This window comes from Lates calcarifer, linkage group LG13 (genome assembly GCF_001640805.2).
Source record: "Lates calcarifer isolate ASB-BC8 linkage group LG13, TLL_Latcal_v3, whole genome shotgun sequence".
Lineage (NCBI taxonomy): Eukaryota > Metazoa > Chordata > Actinopteri > Centropomidae > Lates > Lates calcarifer.
In genome coordinates this window covers 20,682,720-20,709,038 of record NC_066845.1, presented here as the reverse complement: position 1 = coordinate 20,709,038, position 26,319 = coordinate 20,682,720, and the positions used below count along the sequence as shown (strand labels likewise).

The following is a 26,319-nucleotide window of genomic DNA, read 5'->3' as shown; positions in this document are numbered from 1 at the left end:
TGGCCCTTTCTGATAGTTCCTTGGCTCTTCATTACTTTCCATTGGTATAATAGAACTCTGTTCAATATCTGATGATTTAAAGAAAAGAACAGATAAGAAAAAAAGAGAAAAGAAAAGAAAAGAAAGACAGGAGATAAAAGATTCCTCCATTACATTTGGAATGAAGTGCCTCCAAGCTGCTGTTGCCATCTCATAAATAAAACACTCTGTATTGTTCATAATGACTATTTTGTGTTCCGCTATGTACTAACACCATCACTCATGTAGGAAATGGTGTTTTATGTTCTCAGGAGACTACTTACAACCTGTGTGGGTTTTTGTTTGGTGATTTAAACCTGTGTAACGTTTCCTACATCATTATTCAAAAGCAGTGTACCAGAACTCAATCTATAATACATTGGACTGTATGCTGAGGTTCATTTGCACATGTTTCTAGTCATGATATCTATGCAGCTCTGAGCATGAATATTCTACAACAGACCTCAGCAACAGACTCTGTGTGCTGTGCTGGGTATCTGTGTGTCTTCACGGGGCTGAAACATTGTGTAAAATAAAGTCTAATTATTTCTGACTATTGGGGGTTGCCTCCAAACATGTTGCGGGTTTTGATCAGTAACTGGAGAAACTTGTATTGTATTGTATTGTAAGTGTATTGTATTGTAATTGTATGTAGTCAACTGGGGCGATGCAATGGCTATCGGAAACGTGCATGATAAGCCTTTAGGTCTACTTATGTGGTATTATTGAAAAAAAAAAGATAGCTGACAAAGTTTTCTTAAGAAAATGCAAGACAGTGATGAATATCAACTAGAATGGATTACTAAGGCTTAAAGCCTTCTTGATGTACGTGTGTTTCACTATTGTTAACCCATTTGTAAAGAGAATGAACAAAAGAAAGAAAGGAGAAAAAAGGAAGAAAAAATATTCAATTTTTTGTGACAAACTCAGGCGTCCCTTTTGACTTTTTAATGGTGTCACTGAGTGTAGATTGCCACAAGCTTGTATGTGTTGCAAGGCTACGTGATACCTAGGTTAAACGTCCCTTGAAAACAACCCAGGAAAAGAGGTTTAGGTGTGACTAACATGAAACCACTAACAGTCTTTGCTGCCTACATTTTCAACATAATGAGGACACACTGTTAATGAACCTGCCAAGCTACAGACCTTGAACATATTTACTCATTGTTCTATTGATATTTCTCCTGAAATATCCACTCATGCAATACAATTTTAGCTTGTATTAACAAAAGCATGATTAAACTCCTTCATGGTGATGTTTGAGGTAATTTGAGAGGTGGACTGTGGTCTTGGTTAGGAAATGAAAAAGTCAACAGACAAAATGTGTTTACTTTTTTAAACATGAAACTGAAATCACAATCTTTTCCTTAGAATGCTAATCACACACAGGACATTCCACTGCCAGAGCAATACACTTGTACGTTCACTATCTACCCATATCACCTCCCTACAATCTGTATGTGGTACAAAACATATACTTCTTCTAGTCAAAAAAACATTGCCAATGATTATAGTCGTCATAATAATATATGTGGCAAAATGAATGAGGATTTAAAGTCTAGGAGACAGAGCAGTTTGAAACAGACTCATTATTTTCACAATGTTGTTGCCATGGACAGCCACTGATTTTCAGTTTGCAAATGACTTATTCTACTTACCTAGAAACAGAAAAATTTATACTAGATCTCATTCTCATGTAAATTAATCTAAATTTGGCATTAAGAAATAAACACCAACATCAAATGTAGAGCGAACCTCTAGCGAAAATGCTGTAACCTGTAAAACTAGGTGTTGTTGTACAATCAGAAAATGTGTGTGTAAAAACCACAGACTTGTACTTACTGTACAGCATATTTGACATTTGATCACAGCATGGTCTATCATTATGGACTCAATTTTGGATTAATACCACAATTTTATGCAAATATTTAGTGTCTCCTCCTCTCTTCACAGTTGGAGCTTCTGCTATAACTTATCAAATATTTATATTTTGTGTTTGACTAAAAATTTTGTGTTCGCGAGTTAGCACATCTTGTATGACAGTGTCTTAACAGCAGATGAGTGCCTTTTTGAAGACAGTACCAATCTTTTTTTTAATGTAGCTAGTGTTTGTGTGTGTGTGTGTGTGTGAGAGAGAGAGCGAGTGTGTGTGTGCGCGCGTGTGTGGTTTTCTCATTTAAAAATACTAAAAGAATCGCCCTCAATCTAAAAATGTCATTTTTAATATTTCATCATAAATGCTGTAAAGTCATTTATAAAAACTCTTTATATAATTAATCAATTATGCAAAACACTGGATAAAAAGTGAAATGAAAATGTGAATGAATAATGAATGACTATATCATCTGATATAGTTGAGAGTTATGGGGCTTAGCATCACCAAAAGCAACTTTAGGCTGCTGACATTAACCCTTAGATGCATAAGTGTCAAAAATGACCCCAAGGGTTGTTGTTCTTCAAAATCTTTGAAATTAAAAGTATTTATATTTTCATATTCCAGGTATTCCTCATAAAAATGTTTGTGACATGAGGCCATTGCATTTTTAATTTTTTTTTTTTCATACATTTTAAAAAATTGCAGCTTTTGTATCACTACCCCACCTTTCCATAAGCGGGGTCAAAAATGACCCCATACATTTCCTATGGAATCTCAAGGGTTAGCCCTAGGAACCTTTGATTCTTATCAACTGTGACTGTCAGTATACATTTACTGTCGCACTTACACATCTGATGCCAGCAGTCTCACCACCCAGGAGGTCATTTTTACACAGCAACATACATGTAAGTATTATCTTTATTTATGAATTTAATTTCCACATTCATGACTTTTCTGTGATAGAGTATTAGTATTATTGTCATCAAATTAGCCTACTTTGTTGTTAGCTACTTAGCTTACTACCAACTACAAAGTTAGCTTACTACAAAGTAATTTTAGTACTGTAATGTATTACTGCATTTGTTGTGTAGAGACTCTTACTATATTTATAACTTCCTTGTAATAAAAGCTAACCCGTTAGGTAGCCTTTTTTATGATTGATTATTCAATGACAACAACTGCTTGCTGTGTATGTGTGTGTGTGTGTGTGTGCATTTACTTGCATATAAATGCACAGACATTGCACAGAGAAATGCACATTTACTTACATAGCTACATACTGATGTATAGTTTTGTGTGCCATTCAAACATTGTCCTTTTTATGTTTTCTCATCTAGAGTATCATTGCTGCTAGGAGCCACCAATTGCTGCTGGAAATGCGGTATTCCTGTGTGCAATGATCACAGCCAGAAGCAAGTAGTTTGTAACAGCTGCACACAGTGAGAAGAGAGAAGACGTTTGTGTGTGTACATCTGCGTGGACGGTGTTATGGTCCCCGGACCTACTGTATAACATTTTTGCACTCTACACTTTACACTTTATACTTTACACTTTACTTCTTAATTATGTATATTTATGTTCCTTGTAAATATAGTTCTTCTTCTTGCTCTTCAGTCTTTTATTTTACTATAACTGTCCTTTAGTACCAATATACCAAGACAAATTCCTTGTATGTGCAAACTTACTTGGCAATAAAGTCTGATTCTGATTCTGATTCTGGTGTTCATTCTCTGTTCGTCCTCCATAGTCAAACAGACAGACGGACGCAAAATGGATTTTGACATTTTTTGATACCTGATTGATTGATGGTTTTGTGATAAAATGTGAATAAAAAGTGATAAATGAACATGTCAAAAATGAAATCACTCTTTTGTTGATCAAAATATAATAAAAATCATCATCTTTAACCAAAATTAAAGAAATTTCTTAAGTTTATTGCAAAAATGCATTGATTCTAATTGGGGTCATTTTTGACCCCACTCATGGAAGAGTGTAGGTATTGGTAGGTCATGCATCCAAGGGTTAAGAAGACACAAACTTCAAGGGAACCACTTCTGTTCTTCATTGCAGGAAGTGATGTCAGTGGAAGAGGAGTCCACTTCCTGTTACTGCCTGATGGACTCATCGAGCTGCCACCTGCTGTTGGATCAACCAGGCTCATACGCCCTAGTGGGTGAGCCCCTGACGCAGGCTGCTGTCAAGAGGCTGAAGCTGGCTGTGTTTGGAAGCATGGAGGCCAGCTCCATGAACTACAGCCTGCGAGTGTACTGTGTGGACGACACACCGCACGCCTTTCAGGTAGGAAAGGAAGTAGTTTTTCCATTTTGTTTGTCTAACAACAGTTGAGTCATGATTAGTTCCAGTAGCTCTGTGTTTCGCAGTTTTCTAAATTTATACATAAAGAGGATGTGGCCTGTAGCGAATACACGTACTTTGTTTATCCTACAGGATAGACTTAAAGCTGCACTATGTGTATGTGATGCTTAAGTGTAATGTAAAATGAGTTACAGTGATAAACCCACAGAGAATTATCAGTTAGTCATCCCACGGCTTTACCGTTTTGAGTCATTCCCACAGTTCTCACAGTCTTATTTCCAATGGTTAGGTCTAATAAACTCATTGTATACTAGATTTAGCAAGCGAGAAATCAAGAGAGGAGAGTGAATACTGGACGTCCGTTTACCGAGTGTCCAGAGCAAGACTCCAAATGAATGACAGTGTTTCTCTGTGTTTGCTGAATGTGTTAATAGGCAACTGTTTGTGAACATGTTTGGCATATCAACTCAAAATATGTCAGTGTTGTGTTCACAGCTTGTGGATTTGCCCCCATTGGGCCAAAAAAATCAAAAATCAATCCAAATTTAAAGGGTCAGTTCCCTAAAATTACTTACCGCTATCTGGCCATTGCAGAGAGTTTGATATATCTGTTTGAAAAAAAAGAAAGAAAGGAATTACTTTTGTGGCTCTTCCAGCATTTAGAATTACATTCCACCAATTCAACTGCAACGTCTTTTCCCATAAAGAGTGTCCATCTGGATAATCTACAGAAGCTGTTTTTATATGGACTCTTTGTAGAAGTTGGCTCCGGTGAAAATCGTTCAAAATGAAGTCTGTGGATTATCCAGAGTAAGGGTACATTCCTCTGGAAAGGCACACTGCTGCAGAGTCTTTTTAATGCTATTTTTCAAAGCTGTGAAATGAAATTCCACTCACCTCTATGGTGAGGAGGTGGAGGCAGGAATCTCAGATACAGATATCTCCAAGCATGGTCAGATCAAACTGAAACTATCTGTTTGGCTGTTACAGTAAGTGAGTTTTTTTTTTTTTTTTTTAACCTGAGCCTTGCCGTGGCTTTAATGTCATTATTGTTTTGTTTTTTGTTTGTGTGTGTGTTGTGTTTTGAGGGACAGACAGGGAGGGGGAGAGCATCTCTTCTTAATTTCCACAAGAGTCCACAATTCAAACCGACAAAGTCTTTATGCAGCTGTCTATCACCACTTTCACTCTCTGATCTTTTTCCCATGCATAGTTTCACTTTAGATATCTACTCTGTTAGGTACATACTGTAAGTTGTGGCCTAGATTCAAACTGAACATCTTGTGTGTATGTGGTTTTAGCCTGAGCTCTCTGGGACAGCAGGGACCTCAACATGTGCTCTCTACCAGTTAAACCATGTGAGTGATTGCAGATTCATTACCACCGCGAAACAATACTGCAGAGCTGATAGCTGGGACTCTAACAGCTTGACAGATTCTCTTCCAGTGGATTTAATAGACTGAGACAAAAGCTGCCGTACTGTAATCACTGCCATTGAAATGTTAACCAATTATTCTTTTCTTGTCTTGTTTGACTTGATTATCCTTCAGCGACCTATAGGGTTTTAAAGCATTGAGATCTCATCAGTGAACATCAGGGAAATCAAGCTTCCTCATCTCCCAGGAGAGACTAGACTAACAGAAGAGCTGAGCCCAGTTGAACAGAGCACGACGAGCCTCATGACTGGCTTTGCCTCCCAACCGCCTTTCTGTCATGTCGCAGCCGTCAGTGGCAGCTGGCTTTAAAATGCATTCTGGATTTGGTTTATGAATTCCCAGCCTGCCGAGCAGATGCCAGACTTTTGCATGTCCCTTGGGCTCCTGTCTGTTAGCACCACATCTCTGCTGTGTGTTTTCCAAGCTCCGGCACAAAGTCAATTACAGACTGGATTCTGGATCAACAGGAAGCCTGATGCAACACAAACATTTGTGTGAGGGAGACATTTTCTTCAGCTGAGTGCAAGAGAGGGTTATGAATGGCGGAGTTCTGGTAGTTTCTGTGATACTGCATGATGCTGTCTCTTTTAAAAGGTGCCTCATCAGCAAGTCAAATAGCCTGAATATCTGTATGTAAATTGATGCAAATTGATTGATCATCTCTTCAGCTAATCTTAAAATTAGCAAATCAGCATGCAGTACAAGTAATGATCAAATGGCCTGAATTTTTTGTAGACAGGGAGAGTGTTGTTTCATATAGGAGCAGAGAAAATGTCCCTCTGCCAAGCAAGTCCAATTCCAAGGTCACAGCTTTCAGGATCCATACTGAAGAGACAAGAGGTAGAAGGTTCCTACCTGAAAATACCACCTGTATTAGTATTCTACCCTAGGCCTTATCTTCTAGTGTAAATGCTACAAGAAAATACTGTTCACCTCAACCTTCAGCCTTTCACCTTGGTAAGGGATCATTTCTGCAGTGTCCTGAATTCTAACGCCATGAAGAGGAAATCATTTATTGGAAATGATGAACAATATGAGCAATCACTGATCATGAATGACTATGTTCATCGTCACAGCAGGTATTTTGGAGTTCCATATTCTAGAAAGCAATAGCAGGATGCCCTTACTCCTCCTGTTTGCGATGTCAGTTTTGGTTGACGTTATAATAATATCTTAGATGTGATTGGCAGCTTAGTCTTGAGAGACCATGCTCGCTGCACCTCTGGAGTGTTTGCTGTCTTTCTTAAGGGTCTTGGCAGCGTCTGCTGTGGCTGTGCAGGCCAACATGTGAGACAACAGGGAAGCCCAAGTTACAAGAGTTGTTATAAAGCTCTTCCTCAAGTCCCTGTTCTCTCCTCATATCTGTAACTGCCCTTGTGGACAGTCTGGTGCCAGGCGTCATGATCTTCAGCCTGTATCTCTCAGCTGTCTGGAGAGATATTGCAGGCCTCTAGCAGGCGTCTATGAATCGAAGTACAACGGGCGACCAACTGATCTGGTGCCAGTGGTCAGCTGTCCAGCTGCACATGAATGGTTATGGGCTACAGAAAACTTCAATCATGACATGACAGACCATAGTAATAAGGATCCAACTTCATGTCTTGGGATCACAGGTCTGCAAGATGATGCGAAGTTAGTAGGGACCCCAGGCATGAGTTTCTAAGCTCAAGACTTTATGTAGCATTAATGTAATTATTTAATTGTAAATAATAAAGTTCTTCTAGAGAAGGACAGAATCATGGTGGCAGTTTTGTCAAACCTTTTTTTTGTCAACCCATCATCAGAAGCAAGCAGAGGGGACAAGGAAACACAGCAGATAGACACCAGATGTACCAGCTCAGGTAAATAAATTAGGCTGATGACATCAAAGGCCTTTTTTTACAGAAACAGTACAAATTAACACAACATAACAGTATGCAAACAACTTCAGTTTTTTGGAGGTTACACCACTGTTCAAAGAAGGTTTATATATGGCTAGCACTGATTGTTTTCATAAGTGTCAACTCCATTTGGAGGAATAGTTTGGAATATGATGTCAGAAAATTGCAAAAAAAACTTGTTCTTGATATTGTCTTCACTATCACAGGAAGCTCAGGTACTCTTGTCACTTTGGACAACCTTGGACATTGTGATCAACTTCTCAAGTTTTGTTTTCATTTTTTATCAAACCAATTATTCTCAGTTCTCAGTTTTGTACAGTCAATTCAGCCTCTCATAGCTGAATCGACTGGAAGCTTGTGGAAATTCCAACCTACCACTTTGAAAATTAGTTCTCCTGGCTGGATTTCTCATTCCTGGTTGACATTCCAACACCCCCCTCAGCTGTAAAACATGATCTAAGACACATCAATCATGTGTGTGTTGTGTCAAACAACAGATAAGAAACAGTCACAGCCTACAGACAACTTCAATCATGGCACCTTGTCGGCCTCAAATGAATTCAAGCTAGGGAACATGATCACAGATCCAAGCCAGTTAGAATAGAAAACCAAAGAATTCCAGCATGGTCTGGCCACTCTGTGTTTTGCAGAAATGGAGGCAGATGGCATATTTCAGGTCCCTTGCTGTCACATCTATTTTCCTATGATAAATGTCTTTTATCTGTATTTTGCCAACAGTTGATTGTTTTCACACCTACAGCAAAGACAATATGTGATATGACCTGGGCATGCTTTTTCGCACACACACACACACACACACACACACATATATATATATATAACGGTGCATACACACACTCGGGCGTAGACAAGCTCTTGCACACACCGGACACTTCAGTCAGCGTGGTCTGGCATTAGTCACAGCTCTGTTCCCTGTCTTTTCTCTTTGTGATTGAGATGGCTGAGGATAGACAGGCCAGACTCTGAACCATCCCAGAGACTAGGGACACTGAACAATGATGACAGATGAATACCTGCAAGCGACAATCAAAGTGCCTTTTCATCATAACAAATGCAATTTGGGAGATGGACGTATGCCCCCCCCCCCGACGCACACGTTTCTACAACATTAAATTCAAGCTTCAATCTGTCATGTTGGCATGACATGGCAAATGTGCTGCTAATGCGAGAGCACGATCTGTAGGATTTGTTCAGCAGAGACTTGACGTCACTTCTTGGTGGCCTGTTTCTGTGTTAATATTTGTGATGAGTCAATTAGTGGATGTGACGGAGGAAAGGCTTAGCAACAGGTGTTCACGCTGATATGCAAAGACAGTGTTCTCACTCGCCCTCATCTCACTTCCCTTTCTTGTTTTTTGTCGATTTTATCTTTCTGGCTATTTCCTTCCACTATCTCCTTTATTCTGTATTTGCTGTCCCTTTCCTTGTCTTACCTCTCTCTTTCCTTTCTTTTGCCTCTCTTCTCATCTCCTCTCCTCTCCAGGGAGTGGTGGCTGCAGAGAAAACCAGAGGGGGTCAGCTCCTCGAGGAGCCAAAGATGTTGCCTTTCCGAGCCAACACCTTCAGCCTCCAGGTGTCCATCCAGGATGTTCCCCAGTTCCTGTGGAGCATCAAACCCTTTACCACATGTCAGGTAACCATGGCAGTAACTGGCATGTCATTAAATCAAATCATAAATCAGGTACAAAAGTGTTAAATTTGCGAGATCCTGTTTTTGCTTCTAAGAGCTAATTGCTGTGGTGCCTCTGTAGTGCTGCTGCCAGAGTTCACCCAGCAAACAAATAGTGTGAGGAGAGCTGCAATATGTTTGTGCTTATTTTTTTGTTAATGAAGTTAGAGATTCTGTAATTGGCACTATCTATTGTTGTCTTGTCTTTTAGTGTAACATTAATTAACCACATTAGGAATAAAACCTCTTTTAGAGGATTCTGTAGTTGTAATGTTTATTAATGTTAATAATCCATAATTTATCTTTATGTGAATTGCATTCAATTCTGCAGTTCAGTCTTGTGCCAAATCAGGCCTGTCCCCCGCGGGATTGTTAGACTCCTTTAGAAGACACTGATATTTATGGAACATATTCCAAGTAATTATGCCAAATTAATACATTTCAATAATGATAATAAATAACAATAATAGTAATGAGTCATCAGTTATCTCACAAACGTCCCTTGCTTTCACAAATAACTTATTTGTATAACATAATTGTTCACTTTATTAAATTAATAAATGGTAATAATAATGAAATAAGTTCTCATGTCTATATTTATAAATGTTGTACATGCATTTATAAATGAATTAAAATCCTAGATAGATTGACATTGTTATGAGAGCTAATATATTTGACAGATAATAGGTTATCACTATATGATACAGCACACTGTGTAATTTGTTGTATGAATCCATATCCACGCATCAAGAAAAGTACATTTATTTTCAACTCAACTCTTTGCTTGAGCTGCTGCAGTGCTGAATGAACATGACTGCTAGGAGCAAGTTTTCAAAAGAACAGACCCATTTCTCACCTTGTCCTTATTTCAAATCATACAATGAGATAGAAGATATAAATATGACAGAAATAAATCCTTGAGTGTGGGTGTAACTTGTTGCTAACTTACTAAAGGCACTCCATTTTTCTGTTGTATTTTCTCCTACACATCACAATAACATATGTTAATCAGTGCAACTACAACTTGTATTTATATTACACAGTAAGAATAAAGTACGTGGAATGATGTGTGGTTGTTTTCTCTGTTCAACTCTTACACAACTATTACACAGTAAGAACAGGGATGTTAACACCTTTTTTCCCCAAAGGTCAGTTTCATTTGCCTGTAGGTGTGCAGAATTTACAAAAATACTAATGGTATAATTTGTTTTTCTTTCCCTCTAAAATGCCCAGATTGTTGCTCCCTGGTTCCTCATGGTCTTGTTTTCTTCCACTGTACCAATGTTAACAATAATTGACACAACAGCAGATTTATTATTGTGATCAACCTTTGTTTTAAAATGTATTTTTATGATGATCAAAAATGCAACTAGACTATAAATGACAAGACACATATTGCTTCTGTAGAATTTCAGCATATACAGTCAGGTAAAGTGGAAAATCTGAAAGCTGCAGTTTTCTTAACTACAAAGAACAACCAACTGACCTGAGCCATTTTGACACAACAACCAGGTCCAACTTAACATCTCTGATAATTTTGGTTTAGGTGTTGTACATTTAGATTGTTCTTAGCTGCAGCTAAGCTTGTCGGATGCTAAGTAGCACAGCATCAGGGTTTCGAAAACAACGTTCATAAAGTCTTTGGCAGTGATGTTTGTTGTCACATATGCTCCTACAAAGAAGACAAAGAAAGTCAAATCTGAAAATCATTTTTTCTGACCTCATAACATCCATATGGTTCTGACTTTCTTCATATGCCTGTGTACTGTTTTGTGCTTTAAAACTGTTCTTTTATCATGAAGACTGCTGTCAGCCACATTTCTCACACAAGGATCATAAAGATGGACGTGACTTGAGATTAATAGCTTTGTGTGTATTTTGCCTGCAGGAGCATTAAGATTCAAACACCATTAGATCAAACACATCGTAGCAGCCAGTGGCTGCTGTTTTGTACCTGTTGTTGCCATTTGCAGCTGAGATGTGTCCGCACTGTACTCTGTTGGTTTAAAGATCTGAATGCAGGGTGAAAGCTCTGTGTTTCAAAGACACCCACCCCTTCCACGGCCTTATTTATGAGGGTCTCAGGACGGCAGGCAGGCAGACACTGCAACCCTGCTCTGGTGGAGCAGGTGTAGAATAATAGGCGAGCGTCGTGCCATACATCAAGTCAGCTTTTAGTGCTAAAGAGCATCCACGCTTTCTATGTCTCTCACCCCTCCCCCTCCTTTGCCACCGCTCCCCGACTCCATTATCTGCTGCTGTGAGCTTCACCGGGCAGCCAAGATCAAAGCCACAAGGGTTAAGTCTTCAGTAGGCACACCGGCCACCGCTTTTAATGCCATGATCTTCACTAGGAATCGTTTACAGGTCACTTTTAATATGCAGATAAGGCAGAGACCGAGTCTAGCAAAGGTCAAGGACATTTCTCCACAGATGTGCCTGTTCTCCAGAAATTAATTATACATCAAAGGCAATCTTTTCCCTTTTCCCCATATCCCCATGTATATTGGGTACAGTACTTAGCCCACAAGCTGCCTCTGCTATGAGAGTTACTGTAAAGGGGATTCAGGCTATATAGTACTTCTTCTCTCTCTCTTTAACAGTGGTTACTTCCATGCATAAATATATCATGACATGCAATCATTGATACTTCAAAGCCGGCTCTTACCTTTTATCTTGCTGTGTGTAAGTGGCTGTACATATGACAGTATGGTCACATGTGGGAGATGGAGCTGAATCATCTCATTAAGAGCATATGTTAACACTGCTGTGTACTGTGTTGTGTTTCTGATGTCCCTCTTTTTCTTCTTCTTCTTCTTTTGCCTCCTCAGGAATTCTCCTTCCCCCAAGTGTGGTGCAGCAACCAGCAGCCCCTGCACTGTGCCTTCTCTCTGGAGAGATACAGCCCTGCCACCGCCCATCTCTCCTGCAAAATCAGTGTGCGCCAGGTCAAAGGCCACGAGCAGATTCTGCAGGTCTACACGGCTGTGGCTGAGGTGAGACTTCGCAGCGGTAGGAGGCGAGAGGGCGGGGGCTTTGCTTTCTCACTCAACCTTTATGTAACCTTCCTGGAGTGTGTCCACTGACAGAAGGGCCAGCTCTCCTGAGCTTGCATTGTGTATTTATAGAGCAAGGAGGACATGCTTACTTTCTTTCATTCTTCATAAATTTATGCTAAACTCAAACAACAGAGATCAAGCTGTGCGCCATGTTTACTGTAGATATTTTTTAACATTAATCCAGGGATACACGTGTTCCAGCAAATAGCCTGCTTCACAACAACAGTCTTCCAAACTGCTTTTTCACAGCCAGTCACAAACGTGCTTGTCCTACCTCAGGGCCACCAACAGTACTTAAACTGATGGTGTTACAGTCAGACACAACAAAAATGTTGTCTGCAAATACATTTTTACCTTTTATGGTTTGTTTTAATCCTACCTTCATGATTAGCCAAGGTTTGTCAGATAGAAGGAGGGAGGTGAATTGAAGTCATTAGCACATTGTTCTTGACACTTTGACATGGCGATTAGGAGAGGGACAGTCTGCAATGCCTCCTATTTTGGGTCACCAGGCTAGATCAATGTCATCAGCGCCAGCTCAACATTTTAAGAGCTGCTTTATGCCAACATGAGTCTTTTAACCAAATTTTTCCAGAAAATATGTAAAAGAAAATGAGAATTAATCAGCATTTACAATTCACAGCTGTTATTATTAGGAGATGGGAACACAGTTGTTGCAACTAATTCTCCAGCCAGTTGCCATTTAACTATTGCAAAAGAGGAGGCTGACTGTCAAACCTCAATCAAACAAAGACATGGAATAATATATAGAATTTGGGTGCATCAACATGTGCTGTCTAGAGATATGTCTGCTGAAGCTGCTGGTGCTGCAGCTTGATGTTCAGCTTTATTGTCTGCTGGACTGTGATACAGGACATAACAGGAAGAGGGCGCTGTTTCTCTGTCGCTGAGAGTCAAAACGGCAGATAATGGAATGTTGAAAGACTTGATGGAAAAATCACTGCATCCAGGGACTTAAAACAGTGTAAATTATGAGAAGTGTGGTCATAAAGTGATGTTTAATCTTACACACATAGTCCCGAAAGGTGGCTTTAAAATCTGTAGTTTGCCCTCTTTCAGACAGCAAATGGTTCAGACCCCTTCAAGTCTTTTTGGTAACAGCACAGTAGATATTTGATAGTGAATCCCCTTATTTACTGTCCACAGTATGACAGTACAGTACAGACCAGTAACAAGAAATTCAGACCAATGAGTAAGATGGTCAATGAATGCACTGGGATAGGGCTGTTGTGACCAATGGAAGGGGAAGAGGCAGGTTTTCTATGTTTACGCACCAACCAGTCACTGTTGGAATCCATTGTAACTGATCTGAATTAAAACTGACCACAGCCGATAGGAACACACTCCAACTATTAAAAGCCACATTTAAGTCTTCAAGTTTGGGTATTTGATTATCAAAACATAAATATTGCTTTAATGAGAAGACAGAGGCTACCAGATGTCTCCACCTTCGTCTTATTTGTTTACAGACTCTGTGTGGATGTTTTAAAATGTTAAACATACCTGTCTGAATTGTCCTGACCCAGTAAACCCCATCCATCTGGCTCTCCAAGCTGCTTAAAAAAAGCACAAGTGACATTTGCAAATCCTGTTTGAACTCTGTCTGATTATAGCCTGTTTCTGTTCTATTCCTCCAGACTGAAAAGGAGTCAGTTCCATTTTTTATGCAGACAGACTGCACCATCACGTCCCAGACGGGGCCCAAGGCCTTCAAAATCCCCCTGTCCATCCGCCAGAGGATCTGTGCCACCTTCGACACTGCCAACGCCAAGGGCAAGGACTGGCAACTCTTAGCCCAGAAACTCCACTTAGATCGGTGAGCGTATGATGTGCATCCTCTCTGAGATTGCATTATGTGTGTGTGCGCACCCACCTCTCTGTAATGGTCCCACTGTGAACGCATACTGATGAGAATGATAACAATGATAAGTGCTGTTCACCTCCTGAATGTGGCTTTATATGCAGCTTGTTGCCAGATACCTTTTATTCTTCATGGCCTCTCTCTGCAGTAGGAGACAGAACAGATTATTTAACTGTAGAGTGCATAACTGGTGTGTTGTCTGTAGGATGCTGTGGAATATAATGTGCATTGTGATTTTGTGCTTAATATAATTCTGACAATCAGATGCACCTCTAACATCAATCTCTCAGTGCTGACCAGTAATGTATGTATTAACACTTACATGTTAGTTTATTGTCCTTTTTTATCTAATAAAAATATGTATTTATGATGGGACACTATGCTAATATTGACTCAGACCAGTTGTTGTCTTTGCTTGGTCTTAGCTTGTGGCAGCTATAATCTCCCGTTAAGTGCATGATTCATGAGATGCTGGTATCTAAGAGTCCTCTGGGATTCCAAATTATCCTGATAAGCTTTCCTCTCCAGTTTGAACAGCTTTGAACTGAGTCTGATGTGACCAATGGCTGCAGCCTTTTATGTTGCTTGTTGTTATTTCTCTTGTAAAGTACCAAAGAGTAGCAGTGAAACACTGCCTCCAACTGGACTCATCACTACATGATACAGAAAGGAATTGTACTGTATTGGCATGGCAACAAACTCCCCTTTCTTTACCTTGGCAGCACCTGAGAATTAAATTCAAACCAAACTGTGTTTGCCAGTAATTACTCATCATTTCTGATGCTAATTTCTGATGGATTAGGTTTTAAATAGACCTAAAAGGTCAAACCTTTTGTTTTAGCTGCATGTAAAATCAAATAGTTGTGTTTACAGCACCAAGATAATCCAATTTGTGTTATATATATAATTATATATGTTATAATAAGCAGATAATAAACAGATATAATAAGTACATTTTCTCATAGTCATTTGAAGGGACCTAAAGACCCACGTGGGTTTAGTTAGTATTGATTTAGTATTGAAACGTACTTAGAGTGTAATAATAATAATAATAATAATTATTATTATTATTATTATTATACACTCTAAAAACATGTTCTTATCTCTGATGGTAGATATATTTATGCATATTGTCATAGTAGTAGCTTAGAGCAGCTTTCACACTGAGCTAGTAGTCTCAAGAATCCTTATCTCTCCCATCGACAACAATTTTTAAATTACTACAAATGACACATTTTACTTTTACTTTACATTGTCACATTTTTAACATTTGATCATGTTTACAGCAATATTTATTTTTTCTGCCATATAGGATGTTTATCGTTGTATAGCTAATTTGATCTATTGACTGTTTGGGAAGTACTGTGCACAGAACCCAACAACGAATAACAATGGGTTACATTATTATTCATTTAATGTCATCATCTTCTGGTGATATTCTGTATTACTTCTTATTCTCAACAAGTCCTGTGAAAAGACCAAACCTAAAAATGAATGTATGCCACTAATGAGTGTTGCGTGTGTGTCTAAAACCTCCATACATTAACTATTCTTGAGGGTCACAAGGGGGCTGGTGCCTATTCCAGCTGAGAGGAGGGGTGCACCCTTGACAGGTCACCAGTCAGCCAGAGAGCTGACATGTACACACACATCACTTTCACACTTATGGGCAATTTAGAGTCACCAGTTGACCTAACCTGGACTGTAGGATGAAACCATAGGATCTGGAGTAAACTGACACATGCAGAGAGAAAACATGCAGCAGGTTTGAATCCAGAACCTTCTTGCTGTGAGGCAACAGTGCTTACCACCAAACCAGCCACCTGTACCGCAAAACTACTAAACACACAGCAATTAGCAACGCTGTTGCAGTGGGTGACATGATCCTTTATTACCATGAACACACCTTCACTCCCTTTTCAAATAATTTTTACTCAAACTCACAGACACCACCCTGCTGCCACAAATTTTCACTAGACCACCAAATGCGTATTAATCCACAGTTGAAAATAGTCCCTGAGTTTAGGAGTGTGTGTTGCAGTAAGGTACATAAAAATGTACAGTGCCCAGCTGTTTTAGGAAATTCCTGAGCTTTTGAAAAAAGGAAAGTATGTATTTGTTAGGGGTATCGAAGTTGATAAATGTACTGAAACATTATTGGTTTTGGAATAACAGGAGCCTTTTACAACAACAATTTCACTTATTTACACTTATTTACAGATTCTTATTTACAGATTTACATGTCTTTTAAAAGATAAATACGTACAAAATCAAGAGTGACACAGTCCATGTCTGGAGCCATTTTTAAACAGCTTTCCTCTGATATCTGTCCCTGAGAGTGACTTCTTCCTGTGTTGTTAATAAATCCAGCTTCGTGTGCTCCTCTACAGAAACCTGGGTTATTTTGCGAAGCAGCAGAGTCCATCTGCAGTCATACTGAGCCTGTGGGAGGCTCGCCACCAGGACACTGCTGACCTTGACTCTCTAGCCAGCGCCCTAGAGGAGATTGGCAAGATCCACTCCAAAAGCTCCCCCAAGGACCAGGAAGAGCCGGAGTCTGACTTCAATCACATACATGCGGGCACTCTCTGTGGAACAGACAAACTAACAAGTGAGAAGACGGAGGACTCTGCTCCTGAATATACGGGCTGAGAGACGAGAGACAGCAAGTGAAAACAAACAAACATGTATCTCTGTGCGCACACAGCCAGTGATGGACAACACACTGTGGCGGTCCGCTGGAAGGTCACAAGGTTGTCGGTGAATAGACGGTGCGAGCAGCCAGCATCCTGACCAATCACAACAGGTCGAGGTGAGCCAATGCCTGCTGTGGATCTATTCCTCTCTTTTAAGAATCTGTCTGATGGATAGACTGTAAATCTTTTTCTGCCTTCCCATGTACGTTTTAAGTTAATGTTTAACTTATTTGTTCTTTATTTCAAGTTAAAGCGTTCTCCTGTAAATTCATTTCCAGCTCAGAGGAGGGGGTGAGGGAAGGGAAGGGAAGGGGAGAAGGTGGGGGTTTAGGGGTTTCCTGAACTTTGTGTCCATTATTTTCTGAACCTGTGTTAGAAGAGAAGGGAGCTCCTTTTCCCCTAGGACTGTCCCTGCCATTCTCAGTGCTCCACAGGGCTGCTGGACGGGGCACATTTGCATAGAGGTTCTTATATGCAAATAAGGTGGGATAACTGTGGCATCAATTCAGAGTCACCTGTGTTTGATCTTAATTCCTTTTTTCCCACACCATTTCCCTGTGTCAAGGAATGAATGAGGACTTAAAAACTACTTTTTTGACGTCTAATATATTTTGAAACCGAAGCTGCTGATTGCTTAAATGTTGTTATTGTGAACTTTTAAAGCCAAGTATCTTGAAATTCAGCCATTTTCATCTCCCTCAAAAATAAAAAAGAGTTATTATATGGGAAATTTGGCAGTTCTGATAGACAACCAGCATTACAAAAAAAAAAAAAATGTTTAAAAAATTGATATTGGCCCCAGTCTAACCAGAAGGACAGCATAGTCAGATGGTGACTTCTCACATCCATATGGAAAAAAAAAGACGCAGTCGTGGCAAATGTGGCAGAGTGAGATTTCTAACCATGGCATTACGGTTCATTACAGTTTCCCCCACCAAGAGATAGAGAGGAAGGAAGCTGCAAAACATCATTTCCTGGCACGACAGGGAATGTATCACTATGTCTTATCACCCAATTCCCACCATTAACACTCGTCACATAGACCTCATATCAGGCCCCGACACACCCAACTGCTGCCAGTTCACATTCATGTGCACATGGACTAGGATTATTATAAGACAACTATAGTGATGGTGTCAGTGTCCGAAGCACAACACACAGTCATGTATCTGTTCAAATCAACATTAAACACACATCATACTGAAAAAATGATAGATATGACAGATATACATAACAATAACATTCTGTGTAAATCACTGAGGTAATGGTGAATGAAAGGTTGGCAAACCTATAGTGCCATATGACATGTGTTGCATTATTATAAAGCAAGCATTCATCAGTCTGTTATAGCTTAAGGAAAATATCACACTTTCAACCTCATCTCACTCCCTGGTTTTGTTGTTGTACTCGGCTGAACCAGCCAGAGCTTTGTTTGGAGCACACTCACACTGACTGAGGGTAAAATTTGTGTAACTGAAAATGGATTAAGTTATACAGTTATCAGTTTCAATGCACATGATTCACATTTTAATTCCCTCTATTCATAAATAATGTCCAGTCTTTAAGTTTCAGAGAGGTTTGCATACCATGCTAAAGGGGTTCTCTGCCAGAGAGATGCATGCTGGGTAAATATGGCAACCAGAATTATGTACATAACATATTTTCTCTCACAATAGTGATTTTATAGTAATTTGCCCAGGTGTTGAGATATTTGCCTCTAGCTTAGGTGAATGGAATGTTATTTGTGGTGCAGTTCTGAAAAAATTAACGGTGACATATCTAAAATAAAAGATATGCTGCAGAATGTTTGGTGTGGTTTCCTGTAGGCTAAATGACACATTGGCTAATTCATACTCAAACAAAGAGGAACTAGCCAGAATGTTTCACAAACAGATGTGGAGCTGTGGAAGCAGGTTACGATCCATCTTCTTGATTATTTTTTATTTAATTTTTTTAACTAACCAAACTGAATCTGCTCTTTCTGCACACTGTACAGAAACATTAGGGGTGACTAAACAGATGTCTATTTTCTAGCCGGAAGATCAAAATGTTTCACCACAGGAAAATGTTTTGTTATTCCAGTAGACATAAATTGTCAATACAGTGGGTTTACTGGATAACAGAGAAAAATTGTATTTAGATTTTTCTCTGTGTTGGGAACATTGCATTAGCTTATGATCAGGTCATCACAAGCTAATGTATGGAGTGCTGAGATCGCAAACAGCACTGCCAGACTTACTGTTTTTCACCCAGTTGGGCTGTTTTTTCTTTAACTGGGTGGTTTTCATAATTTGAGCTAAAGTGTGACTTACCCTTTCCAAGAATATCATCATCTCTCATATCCATTGTAAGGAAATGGCCATAAATCTTCTTAGAAAAAAGGACGCTTCTTGTAACTCCTGCTTGAGAAATATCACATAAGTTTACCTCAGTATCAGAGTAATCCAGTGATAGTTGTCTGCACACCATGGCCACAGTATCTGTTAACAGTAAATTCAGCATATTAATTGTTAATATTCTAAATGTAAACATGTATGATTTTAAAAAATGGGACTCAGGTTGTATCCTGCAGTATAACTGAGTATCACTGAGTCTGTGGCAACATTATGCTTACAATTTCTTGTAAATATATATAAATCTGCTAACACTAGTCACTAATGGGGTTATATGTGCTGTAGGTATGTGTTGGTATATCTCAAAAATAAATAGAGCACTTTTCACCAAGGGTATAATTTATGATTTGGTGATGTAACACCCTATATTTTAGCTACTTTTTGGTCTTGTTAAAATAATTCAAACAAATAAAGAAAAAGAAGCTAATTTTGACTGGCACACTGTGACATGATATGCTATTTTGGTGAGTTACCATTTCATGAGAAGACATCACGCCATAGCCCTGCTTTGTTCATTACTGCAATGACTCTCACAGGTTTATTTACTTCTCATGACCCTTCCAGTTGAGGGCGTTTACGGTAAAAGTCAGTGAACCCTGTGGTTTGAGTGTGCCATTTCCCACTAATACCAATATTCAAATTCAGGAAATAAGGTTACTAATTGAAGTACTTAGAACCATATGCACACACAGTATGAGTAAGGTGGTACAAATCAATTGAGAGGCGTGAAGATGCATTCTTCCTCACACATACTGTGTTTAAAAACCCTCCCTCCAATCCATCCAGTGCTGATACTTTCTGCTGGATTCTGCAGTCAGTCAGAAGGACATTATGGATTTTTGGTGCATGGTCGGGTACTATAACAAAATCATTTCTTCATCTGACTTCCATCAACTTAGAACCTCCAACCAGGATTGAAATACATAATTGATTTCCATAATTAACCTGAACAAAGATAGGTTTCATCCCTGCTGTCAGCTACATACACTCAAGCCACAATTCTCACTTCTGGCAACAAATCCAATTCTTCAACATCTCTATTCTAATTTAAATTCTGTTGGCTATTTTTAAGATAAGAGTGCTAAATGTGTTTTGAATATTTCCCTCAGTGGTTTATCTGGAATTATACACTGATTGATTACATCACTAAGTATTTCAGACCTGATATATGTGAATGGTTTCATCCTGCCATGATGAAGAACCATTTTTTATTTTTTCTGCACATCTAATCAAATTCCATTCATGTTTTGTGTAATTTAAGATGGTAAGTGAAGAAAGTGAAAGATAATCTTTAATTTTTTTCCCAATATGTTTCCTTAAATGTGACTAACTGGATTTTCCTTTTCATTTCTGCAAGCAAAGAGTGTCAAAAATGGAAATGTGTGCTTTTGTAATGCTTAGCGGTGGCCTATGTTGCATCGAGAGCATCCTGTCTGTGCTGTACACCCCATCACAGTCAACATTCAGTCTCATTCTGGATGTATCTCAGCTATGTCTACTGTATCTCATAAACGTGTTGAAATTCTGTTTTTTAAAAGTGAGCTCAGACACACACACACACACACACATGCAGTACACAACCGTACTCTCACTATGTATAATGCTTTGGTGTAAGACTAACCCTGTTTCATGAGATAAAAAGTTCACTGTTGCGTCCATGATATTCTGTCACCTGAGTTGGTCGGTCCCATGCTCTTTTTTGCTTCACGCATGGCCTTCGGCTTCATATCACTATTCTTGTGCCTTGTTTAACTACTGTAAATGGTGAATGTTGTAAAGTACAGATGGGGATGAAAAAAGAACAATTAATCATACTGACATACATTTAAAGGTATTAGTTGAAAAGTATTTAAGATTATAATATTGAATAGGCTGCAGAGCTTTTCTAGTGCTGAACATCTATGTTTGGTAATGCCAGGGCAGCTTTGTGGTATATTGTATCTATAATTATGGACATTTTGGATGTTTTCTGTACAGTAGAATTTGCAAATGTATATGCAGCCTTTTGGAAATAAATGTACAGTTGAAAGATCTCAACTTGTCTAAATGCTACTTATTTTGCATAATGCAGTGAAAATATCCATGTATTAATTTGCTGTTACCTAATTCACATGGAATGGATCGTTACATGACTGTAGAATTAAGGATCTGATCTCATCACTCCCCACACTCCCACACTCCCCAGAAAAACCTTACAAATAAATCTGTTGCTCTGACTGACCAGACTCTAAATTTACATGACTGAAGTCACCAGTGCTGATGAAAATTCCATTTGGGTGTGCTGTTGATCGCTGCTGCCTCCTTCAGTAAGACTGGAATAATAAAGCAGTGAAGTCCCTCTGCAGATAATATGACTTCACCATCATAAACTCCACTAGTGGTGAGCAGTCTTTTGACACAACCACAGAACTTGTGCACCTTTTCTTGTGAATATAAACACAGCCCACTGCCATGAGTCCCATGAGTTGTTTCAGTAGTGAGTTAGGATAGTTCACTATACTCACTCTGTCAATTTTAAGAGTTGATAATCAAGTTTTTTTTTTGTTTTTTTTTAACACTGAACTACACTTGGTCTACAAGAGGTATGTGTGCACGTCTGTGAAGCACAGGCTCTCAACCGACTCGGCTGGAGAAGGACTCCACTGTTTGCCCAAAAGCAGAAGGATGAAGAAGCCTATGGAAGCTTTTTCAGTGTATGTGCCCAGTGAGCAGCTTTCATAGGACTGGATGGGGCAAATGTGGTATCCAGTTTTCCTTAATTCATGGTTTGAATAATGACATGAGTTAAGTATAACCCTTAAAAAATGACTAATTTGGCATTGTACTCCTCAGACTCACAATGGACAAATATGCAGTAGAACCAGAGATACCTTTTTCATCCCGCAGTTCTTCTTCCTTGTCAAAACCTTGTGCCTGCATTACACATGACTCAACTGCCAACAGCATGGCTGGAGATTCGAGTGTATTTAGCTAGCAGTGGCTAATGTAGCCTCAAGCCGTGAGCCTCAGGCATAGATGAGGCTAGCAGCTGCAGATGCATGGTAAGCTCACTTCTATCTAACTCCATACCCCTGATTTTTTTTATTTCAAACTTGTGGCCTTGAGACACATGAGGCAATTTATCAGACTTTACACAACTCACTCTGGGGCCACAAATAAATAGATCTTTTTTTTTTTCTTTTTTTTTTTCATATTTAGCAGTATTCCCTAAGACCTATAACAATACTTTGATGTGGAAATTTGTTTTTAATTCCACTTTAAGATAAGATAAGATAGACTTTATTTATCCCACTTGGAAATTCACATGTTACAGCAGCAAGAAAACAGGGGTGGCCAAAATAAGAAAATAGAAAAATCAAAATAAAAAATATAATATAGAAAGGCACAGAAGTAACAAAGTGACAAGGTTAAAGTGCAGCAATCAGCATTAGAAAAAGTCTCTGTAATAAATAGAAAATGAGCAGTTGTGAAATGTACAGTCGTAAGTATAGGAGAAAATGTGATAATTATTGAGGTAGATGAAAATTTGTGTAAAAATAAAGTGACCAGAAAAGTCCAGAGTCCAAAATTTTCTGTAATGTAATGTAATTTAATGTAAGCTGCGGTGTCAACACCACATTGAACTTGCATAATTGCACTTACAATAAGTTAAGAAGAAACACCCATTTCACAATGACTCAGATTTTGGACTCTCTGGGGATTTTACTGTAAATACTGAAGCCTCTGCTGTTTCCTAATGTCACTGCAAAAAAATCTTGTGTTCACTGAGCATTCTTTAATCTCCGGAAACAAGCAGAGTGAGTAATGCATCAGTAATGTGGTACAACGTGGGCTGTACCTCTGGACTGGTAAGGTGTGTCCGTAGGTCTTCCAAGGCATTGTGATAAACATTAGAAAAATGATGAGGAAATCTTGAACCACATAATCCATGGCTTGAAAGTAAATAGCTAGGTTTGTGGTGAGAATGGATCAAGGCCACACAAACATGCAATCATAGAAAAATGAAATGACTCAACTCTTTATTGCATAAACTGAAAGGACCATCATCTGAGCTCTTAAATAAAACAATATTGGGGTCAGGACTGACACACAGAGAATAATGATTGATTTTCTTGCACATGGCTGGCACTAGTGCTAAACAAAGTGTAAGTGAAAGCTGGACCTCTGAGTTCTGTTCTAGTACTAAGTGGGACAACCTCATTCAAAATCCTACTGACATTTGTATCTATGGCAATAAATACAAATCCAGCTTTGGAAGAGAGCCATTCTCAACAGTAAGTTGTGTGGCTCAGTGGGAGTAGTTTCATTTCCCATAAGCCCAAGACAATAGTGCACTACACATCACAGTTCAACTGAAGAGACAAGACCAAGAGCGACACTAGAGTTCTCAATAAGTTCAGATAGATATGTCTGTAACAACAGGACAGAGGGCACTCAATGCTGTACAAGTTTTTATATGATAGAAATTACAACTAGAAAGTTTAAAAAAGTACTTTAAAAGTAAGCGTTGGTGCATTATATGAATATGGATGAAAGTTAGAATTTATAAACTACATTATTTATTTATTTTATTTTTATTTTTTTTACAACTCTATTGTCTATTGCTACTTTTTCACTTTCCTCCAAGACAAAAGCAGTTCACCCCCGATTATAAAAGCAATGACTGTTGCAACTTCTGATTGAAGGTGAAAGTTTCCTTTGAACCTTGTGGTCTAAAGTGAGATTCACATTCATCAAAATAAAACTATATAACTTCAGAAAGTAAGCTTACTACGCCCAAATGCATGAGTGATCTACTGGTAGCATTACTGGCCTGTACCAGTTGTTCTGGTCCTGTAAGATTCATTACATCAGTGCTGATGTAATACCATACACTGTGTGAGTATAAAGGGATTGGCTTGTGCTTTTCTGGATGGAACACCATTATATGCATAATAGTGGAATCATTGCATAACTGCTTTCAAAAATGACTACCGTATTTTTCGGGCTATAAGGCGCGCTTAAAATCATTTAATTTTCTCAAAAATCAACAGTGCACCTTATAATCCAGTGCGCCTTATGTATTAATTCTGGTTGTGTTCACTGACCTTGAACCGATTTTATGTGGTACACGGCGCTCAAAAATCTGTCAGAATTCAGCAAGCACAGCAGAACTGGTCAATGGGCTGGTGTGTAAAGTTACAGCTTCTATATCTTTTCATTTTCTCTAAAGCTGTGTTATTATTGTTTCTTAGTTGATGATTTCAGCCATTTTAGCTTTCTTTCCTCTTATCCTCTTTAAAGATGCAGCCTCTACCAGTTTGATGCTGCACACTATAATGCACACTAATGTTTCATGTCGCCTTAAAAAGCTATGTTCAGTGTAACTGTGTATACAGTAGTTTGAAACTGACAAAGCACTCTATATGACTCAAGAGCACAAGTCATAACTTCTCTTTCAGCCCATCTCCTGTCTGTCTTTGCACCAAACAAGACTGTTTTTGGCTTCCTAATGTACTTTTGTTTGTTTGTTTAAGGCCCTTTTCACTTGTGTTACAGGTTCTCATTCCCTTTTCATAAAGTTTGGACAATTCATCTAAAGGAGCATAAACTGAGTTGATGTGGGATTACCCTTCACTACTACTACCCTTCACCTTGCACTGTGTGTCAAAAAGATCCCTTTAACCCCACACAGCATAACCTTCCTCTTGGTACAGATGACCCTGTAAGAAAAGAAATTTGATTTTCCATATCATTAGAATAGATCTTGACCTTGGTGCAGCAGATGAGCAGAAAGCAGCAAGGTCCATCTCAATACAAAATTCATGTCTTATCTCGGAGACAGTGCCTCAGAGGTTTTGGCCTCCTCCCTCACCTTATCATCAAAAACATAAGTTCCGGCAGAGTGCAGGGGTAAACGGTGCAGAAATTCTTCCACATGCAGTAGACGCAGAATGACTGGAGGAATGAAATAGGTAAGAACAGAAATGCAGTGTAACATTTAGAATAAGATTTTGATGAGCCGTGATGCACAGTAGCTTGCAGTCTTTGTTTCTCTTTCTGCCAATGTAGCAGCCCATGAAACCATGAAACCAGAAGTCACCAAACCATGAGTGTAAGCTTTTAGTTTAGAATACAGCCCCATCGGGTCTTTGGTTTTCACTCCAATTGCCAGCTCCAACTTAGCTTAGCACCACAATCAGCAGACTGAAACTGAGGATCAAGTTTTTATTAAAATATCACTGTGTGTTGTCTCGTCTGCATCAACACATATTCCACACATCCCAGCCAAGGATGTACAGATGAATCCACCACTTCCTGCTTGGCTGCATATCTGCAAGCTGCAGACAACTGCTCATTAGATAATGTTAAACTACTATACACAGGAGAATGAGGTTTGCCAAAAATTGTGATGATGGCTGACCTCATGCAGTTTGTGATGAGAGGCTTTGTGCAACAACACTTTGCTTTCCCCATTATCCTGCAGGGCCTAACAGCAAACTGCTATTTTGCACTACAGCCGCAGTTGTGATGATGTCTTTATTCAGCTTGAAAGCTCTTGTACTTTTATATATACTGACATACCATGTGTTTGTAACAGCAGACAAGGTGTTTATTTACATGTTTTGCATTAAATTAGCCCAGGCAAGATTTTGTTCGATGATGGAAAGATGGAGCTGTTTCCAGTGACAGGTTTAAGCAGAAAATATTACTTGAATGTGTCGTATCAGCAACATCTCTGAAGAGATGTTCAATTAAGAATCTTGTGCAAGGTGGTAATAGGCTATCCCAGTATCACTGGTCAGTCTATCACAGGGCTAACTATAGACAGACAATCCTCACTCTAATATTTACAGCTGTGAGATTTGTGTTCACCTGACTTTCATGTCTTTGACCCTACACACATAGGAGAAATTATTTAACCTAAAGGCCACATACAGCTGACAAATCTGAAACCAGGGCCTTACTCACTGTTGCACTTAGTAAATTTCTAGTTTATACTAAATTGTTGTTCATATATTACTGCTATATCATTTTAAGGGGCAAAGATGAGATTTTGATATAAATTTAGAGATTTTGATAAAATCACAAAA

At 38.9% G+C, this 26,319-nt stretch overlaps 1 protein-coding gene across 2 annotated transcripts in view; it reads left to right on the top strand.

Annotated features, from left to right (window-relative positions):
* unc5db (unc-5 netrin receptor Db) overlaps nucleotides 1–21,283 on the top strand; it is a 182,911-nt gene extending 161,628 nt beyond the window's left edge. For both annotated transcript variants that reach the window (XM_018669410.2, XM_018669409.2), the window contains 6 exons: nucleotides 3,965–4,192; nucleotides 9,031–9,180; nucleotides 12,048–12,212; nucleotides 13,934–14,112; nucleotides 16,548–16,768; nucleotides 16,865–21,283. In XM_018669410.2, the coding sequence (XP_018524926.1) occupies nucleotides 3,965–4,192; nucleotides 9,031–9,180; nucleotides 12,048–12,212; nucleotides 13,934–14,112; nucleotides 16,548–16,768; nucleotides 16,865–16,950 (1,029 nt within the window). In that variant the 3' untranslated portion in view covers nucleotides 16,951–21,283. The remainder of the gene's footprint in view (nucleotides 1–3,964; nucleotides 4,193–9,030; nucleotides 9,181–12,047; nucleotides 12,213–13,933; nucleotides 14,113–16,547; nucleotides 16,769–16,864) is intronic.
* Nucleotides 21,284–26,319: the final 5,036 nt, after the last annotated feature.